The following is a 6,931-nucleotide window of genomic DNA, read 5'->3' on the forward strand; positions in this document are numbered from 1 at the left end:
TTGGAAATTTTTGTGGGGCCGATTTTTTTTTTTTTTTTTTTTTTTTTGTTATCAGTAAAGAATCCTGAACATGATGACCTATCGGTGACTCTGTAAGCTGGAGGGGAGATTTTGAGGAGCCGTCATCGAGGAGTGAATGGGGAAGTGCACGGACACAGCTGGGATGTGAGAAAGAAACTATCGAAGAACTAGAAAATATTTGAGTCGTCTTCTGACTGGTTTGTTTTCTTTGATTTGCTGTAATGAATGAGAGAGACAGGAAAGCCACCATTGCCTGGCCAACTTCAAGTCTTTTGTCACTGACCTGGAACTGGCTTGCATATTGGAAAGTCGGAGAGCATCCAGACCGCTGACTATGTCCACCTGTTTTGGTTAAGTGGAGCAGCAGCAGCAGGACGCTGGTGGCGTCGCTGTTCTCCAACCTTCAGGAAGCATATACACAGTGTTAGACTGACAGCTCTGTACAAGAATCTGATTGGCTGCAAGTGTTGCTTTGCAGAGAATTTGAGGCTTAAATTTAGAACTGATTCAATCCATAGCTGCGTGGACGAGGTGTTTTCTGATCTCCGCGGAGTTCAGCTCTAAGCTCTGATAGGTTTGATAAGATTGTTAAGCTTAGTTTTTTCCTGTTTTACTCCCTGTGAGTCATTTCTCAAACTTTGCTGAATTTAAATATTACTTCTTACCACCCACAATCCTTGGAAGAGAAGTGCGAAGAGAGGCTCATTGAGCTTTTTAGGGCATTGGCTATCAACCTGTGAGGTATAGGGGGCCTCCTATGCGGCATGAGGAAGCGATGGACAGAATGGAAGATACAAAGGCCGGGGACTTGGGGGCACGATGGGGGACACGATAGTCGGGGAATGAGGACAGAATGGGGGACACGATGGTCAGGGAAGGAGGACAGAATGGGGGACACGATGGTCGGGGAATGAGGACAGAATGGAGGACACGATGGTCGGGGACTTGGGGACAGAATGGAGGACACGATGGTTGGGGACAGAATGGAGGACACGATGGTCGGGGAATGAGGACAGAATGGGTGACACGATGGTTGGGGACAGAATGGAGGACACGATGGTCGGGGACTTGGGGACATAATGGGGGACACGATGGTCGGGGACTTGGGGTCAGAATGGAGGACACGATGGTCGGGGACTTGGGGACATAATGGGGGACACGATGCTCGGTGACTTGGGGACAGAATGGGGGACACGATGGTCGGGGGCATGGGGACGGAATGGGGCTCGGTGACTTGGGGACAGAATGGGGGACACGATGGTCGGGGGCATGGGGACGGAATGGGGACACGATGGTCGGGGAATGAGGACAGAATAGGAGACCTGTTGCAGTTCATTAACACTTAAAGTTCTTGTCCCTCTCCCAAGCGGTGATTGGATACTGAAAGGAGAAGCAGCAGACTAATGAGCTCCTCTTTGTCACTCTGGTTTTTCCTACTATAGGCATGCTCTTTGTTCAGCACATGAGCGCTCCAACACAGCTGGTTGGCCCCTGGTGCAGCTTCTGTCTAATTCAGCTATTTGCACATTTTCCTGTAGTGGGTGGAGCCTGCTGAAAGTTGTGTCCGGAGTTCAGCTTTTTTACAGACTGGATTTCCTCAGACGCGGGGGCTCCGCTCCAGAGAGGAATGTCGGGTTTGTGGCTCTGGAATAAACATGGAAAGTTTTATTTAATCCATTGTTGCAGGAATTTGGTCTGACACTTCAGATGAGGATTTACATGTGTGTAAAGTATGATTAGAGGTGTCAGTGAGTATAAACAGAAGGATCGGCTCCAGTACAGTGTGTGAGATGTCGGAGGAGGTTCTACCTATAGTACGGAGGGGAGGTGCATGGGGGGCATTATTGAGGTCTGTGGGAGGAACAGCCGGGCTGTGCAGATCCTCATGTCGCTCACTACATTCGTGTATAGATCTGGTTGGTGGGAGCACGGAGAACAGATCTGTACCCATCATTGTATTGAGGAGACTTTATTATTGTTCCTGTGGTTGTGTTCGGTTCTCTACGTTCGGTCCGCTGGTCTAGATGAACCATAAATCTGACCCAAGCCTTGTGCTCGGGATTCCTTCAGTGCTGCAGCTGGTTTATGGCCCAAACCATTCACTTGTCTTCTCTACTTTCCATGCGGCCTGAGGGCTCATTCACACCAGACGCAGTACGTGCCGATCCAATTCTGGCCAGAACGCACTGCCTCGCATTGCGGCCGGCTCGCTTTTTTGTGGGGCAGGAGGGGGGCGTGACGGTCCATTGAAGTGAATGGCACCGTAGCCACGCCCTCTGGCCGCAGTGCAATCGGCCGCACTGGATCGCAAGGCACATTGTGCCTGCAGTCTGGTCCGATCAAAATGCTGCAAGCGCTACTTTGATCGCACCGGACCGCAAGCATAATGTGCCTTGTGATCCCGTGCAGCCGATCGCAAGGCACCATTTTTATTTTTTTTTACCCAAAATGTTTCTCTCGTCTTGGGTCCTGTGAAGATTGTAAGCTCTTGTGGTCCGTGCCCTCTCATTTCTATTTAATTGCTAGGTATGTTGTTCCTTGTGTCATCATTGATGTGTATGTTGTTGGTGCTACAAAAATCGGAGGTAACAATGTTCCTAATAATGTGTTGCAGTAGTTGGGACAGACGGAGTGGATGGTCTGACTGCAGCTGTTGGAACAACCCAAGATGGCAGCCAACAAGAACAAGACCCAGAGTTCCTTGGTGCTACACAAGGTGATCATGGTGGGCAGCGGTGGAGTGGGCAAGTCTGCCCTTACCCTACAGTTCATGTACGATGAGGTGAGTGACTGCTTCCGGTTCTAATAGACTATATGGCCAAAAGTATGTGGACCCCCTCCAAATGACTGAGATCTAATAGACCCCCGATATCTCTATAAAGACAACCTCCTCTCATATCAGGGCTTCTTTCTTCTTTTCCTTCTTTCTTTTCCTTTATTTCCTTTTTCTCTTTCTTTCTTTTTCTCTTCTTTCCTTCCTTCTTTTTCGCTTCGCTTCCTTTCTCTTTCCTTCGCTTCCCTTCTATTTCCTTCGCTTCACTTCTCTTTCCTTCGCTTCACTTCTCTTTCCTTCGCTTCACTTCTCTTTCCTTCTCTTTCTTTCGCTTCCCTCTTTCTTTTCTTCTCTTTCCTTCTCTTTCCTTCTCTTTCCTTCTCTTTCCTTCTCTTTCCTTCGCTTTCCTTCTCTTTCCTTCGCTTTCCTTCGCTTTCCTTCGCTTTCCTTCGCTTTCCTTCGCTTTCCCTTTGCTTTCCTTTTGCTTTCCTTTTGCTTCCCTTCGCTTCCCTTCTCTTTCAGAAAATACATAATCATTGTTTGGGGGTTTAAAGTAATTTTCTATCCAAAAATTCAGATTGTAACGTGCGACAAATGTAACCAATGCTCCGGTACTGAGGTGGTTGTAATACTGAGATGAATTATCCGCTGTGAATAATTGGGGTTTATTATCATATGAAGGGTAGAAATATTTGTTACATTGTATATATTTTATACAGCAATGTGCGTCCGTCACATATCTGCTTCCCCGTTGCAGTTTGTAGAAGATTATGAGCCCACCAAAGCCGACAGCTACAGGAAGAAAGTGGTGCTGGACGGAGAGGAGGTTCAGATTGACATCCTGGACACGGCGGGCCAGGAGGACTACGCGGCCATTCGAGACAACTACTTCCGCAGCGGCGAGGGCTTCCTGCTCGTCTTCTCCATTACAGAGCACGAGTCCTTCACAGCAACAGTAGAGTTCAGGTCAGTTTGAAATGTGGACGCGTTTTAAGATTCGGTCCATCCAGAACTCATATTTCGGAGTTTGGTGAATGCTGAAGGGTTTGAAGTAGAGCTATCCTCCCAAACCTCATTTTAAATAAAGGCGTGCTGCATTGCTAAAATGTTTATGGTGATCCTGCCAGCAACCCCTCCTTCCTCCCGTAGAGTGACAACACTAAAAGGCCTGCAAGTAAAATCACTTCAGCGTGGTCAGCTTCATGGTCCGGTATGCTTAGAAAGAGGGTTATAACTGCTGTCACTGCTGATGGCCGTTGCTGCCAATGTATTCAGTCCAATAGGGTACCCTGTGTCTTGAAGTGAAGCAGGGTGCCCTCTTGGACTCCACCTACAGAGTGAAGACCCTGGAGGATTTGGAAAGTTAAAGCTGATCTCCGGCCTCCCCTTCAGTCTCCTATCTGACCTCCGGCCTTCCCTTCAGTCTTCTATCTCTCCTCCGGCCTCCCCTTCAGTCTTCTATCTGACCTCCGTCCTCCCCTTCAGTCTTCTATCTGCCCTCCGTCCTCCCCTTCAGTCTTCTATCTGACCTCCGGCCTCCCCTTCAGTCTTCTATCTGACCTCCGTCCTCCCCTTCAGTCTTCTATCTGCCCTCCGTCCTCCCCTTCAGTCTTCTATCTGACCTCCGGCCTCCCCTTCAGTCTTCTATCTGACCTCCGTCCTCCCCTTCAGTCTTCTATCTGCCCTCCGTCCTCCCCTTCAGTCTTCTATCTGACCTCCGGCCTCCCCTTCAGTCTTCTATCTGACCTCCGTCCTCCCCTTCAGTCTTCTATCTGCCCTCCGTCCTCCCCTTCAGTCTTCTATCTGACCTCCGGCCTCCCCTTCAGTCTTCTATCTGACCTCCGTCCTCCCCTTCAGTCTTCTATCTGCCCTCCGTCCTCCCCTTCAGTCTTCTATCTGACCTCCGGCCTCCCCTTCAGTCTTCTATCTGACCTCCGTCCTCCCCTTCAGTCTTCTATCTGCCCTCCGTCCTCCCCTTCAGTCTTCTATCTGACCTCCGGCCTCCCCTTCAGTCTTCTATCTGACCTCCGTCCTCCCCTTCAGTCTTCTATCTGCCCTCCGTCCTCCCCTTCAGTCTTCTATCTGACCTCCGGCCTCCCCTTCAGTCTTCTATCTGACCTCCGTCCTCCCCTTCAGTCTTCTATCTGCCCTCCGTCCTCCCCTTCAGTCTTCTATCTGACCTCCGGCCTCCCCTTCAGTCTTCTATCTGACCTCCGTCCTCCCCTTCAGTCTTCTATCTGCCCTCCGTCCTCCCCTTCAGTCTTCTATCTGACCTCCGGCCTCCCCTTCAGTCTTCTATCTGACCTCCGTCCTCCCCTTCAGTCTTGCACAGTTGTACCGGCTCCTCTTCCTCTGATGTCACTGCACACTGGGAGCTCCTCGCAATGTTCTCTCTCTTTTTTCTTTCCTTCCTTTTTTCTTTTCCGAACCGAAAATCTATCATTGTTTTGGGGGTTTAAAGTCATTTTCTATCCAAAAAATTCAGATTGTAACGTGCGACAAGGAACGCCCACTCCTCCCAGACTGAGGCCATCTCTGAGCTTGAGTTGCTCTGTCTGCACGAGCGCTGCGTCCTCGCAAGGGGGCCCGCACTCCCTGTTGGATGTTTTAAAGGAATCCTGGGAAAGCTGAGGGTCACCACAGTCACAGTATTGTACCCCTGTACAGTGCCGGAGCGTCTTCTCACAAGATTTGGGATGCTCGGCTTTCCCAGCATCCCACAGGGTGGCCCGGTGATGAAGCGGCTCTGATCTTTCTGCAAATGTTTTTTCCTCCTTTTTTCTTGTATTCACGGGGAATTTCTCCTTCTCACTGTTGGCGGGCCTTGCATTGTCATAGAACAGGGGGTGCCCAATAGGTCGATCGCGATCTACCGGTCGATCGCGATCTACCGGGCAATCGCGATGAAGTCTGCTCAGCAGGAGGAGACCGGCCAGGCTACGATAAGCAGCATCGTGAAGGAGGAGGTGGCGCTGTATATGTTCGTTTGTCATGGGAGTGGGCGGGAGTTGTGCTGCGCCGGAATGATAGAACACCGGCGGGGCTCGGCTGATCTTTGCAGCTCTGCCAGCACCATGAGTTATGTCTTGGGCAGGGGGGGGGAGAGGGAGGCAAGAGGGAGAGTCTCAGCAGCTAAGAGGACAGGTCTGAAAGAAAGAGGCAGCAATGCTGACAGAGTTTGGCTATTACAGGTAATAGTCTCATACTTTACCTGTCTGATAAGTGTGCTAGGTTTGCCTTTAGGTGACCCTGCACTGTGCGACATTTGAACAGTGGCTGCCGCTGTCAGCACCCTTTCCACGGACATCCCTTGATCAGCTGATTTGAAGGAGCCATTGGGAAAACATTTCTACGACCAGAGCTGGTAGCCAATGAGCTGCCGCCTCTCTGTGGGTATCCTGACGGCGGCCGCCGGCCTCTGTCAATATAAAGAACACGGGTGATTCCTCGATCAAAGTGCTCATAGCATTGATGGAGGAATCTGCTCCTTTTTTTTTTTTTCCGTTCAGCCCGCAGGTTAACCAGAAAAAAAATAGAGCAGTGTATGACCCGCTTTTGGGCCTGTTCAAGCTAGTACAGTGCGTTCATCGCACACTCCTTGGGGATGAAAAACGCACTGTACCGCGAGATCACACCTACCCTGTGTTCTGGTGCAAGAGGTGCGTTGCAATGCCATTTGTTGGTAGATCTCATTGAGCTGGTCATTTGAAAAGTAGATCTTAACACAAAAAAAATTGTGGGCACCCCTGTCATAGAAGGTCGGCTTCAAGTCTCCTGAGGCTTCAGATCACTAGGGGGGAGTGTATGGCAAGGACGACGATACTTCACTTGCACAATGTTAGGCCCCATTCACACACGAATCGGCCGGCACGTACAGCTCCGTGCTGCGTGCGGGGCCGTACCAAGCAGCTGCCGGGAAGGACAGGCGCTGCGTGTGATTAGTACGCAGCCCCCGTCCTTCTCTATCGGGCTACGCTCCCCCCAATTGAATGTCCGTACGGGTGCGGGTGATCATATTCATACGCCGCCGGAATGGATCCTGTATGCGTCCCGGCCAGAAAACCCGCACCCCTACGGACCTGCAATTGAGCTGAGCGTAGGGGGGCGTACGGCCGCGTAGCCCCATAGAGAAGGACG

The 6,931-nt window shown here is 50.6% G+C and overlaps 1 protein-coding gene across 1 annotated transcript in view; it reads left to right on the forward strand.

Annotated features, from left to right (window-relative positions):
- The window catches only part of LOC108800749 (ras-related protein ralB-A-like), a 32,695-nt gene that overhangs the window by 10,677 nt on the left and 15,087 nt on the right, over nt 1-6,931 (forward strand). The window contains exons 2-3 of the mRNA XM_018572743.1: nt 2,636-2,803; nt 3,552-3,760. Of these exons, the coding sequence (XP_018428245.1) occupies nt 2,690-2,803; nt 3,552-3,760 (323 nt within the window). The 5' untranslated portion in view covers nt 2,636-2,689. The remainder of the gene's footprint in view (nt 1-2,635; nt 2,804-3,551; nt 3,761-6,931) is intronic.

This window comes from Nanorana parkeri, unplaced genomic scaffold, assembly GCF_000935625.1.
Source record: "Nanorana parkeri isolate BGI_ZX_2015 unplaced genomic scaffold, ASM93562v1 scaffold2118, whole genome shotgun sequence".
Classification (NCBI taxonomy): Eukaryota; Metazoa; Chordata; class Amphibia; order Anura; family Dicroglossidae; genus Nanorana; species Nanorana parkeri.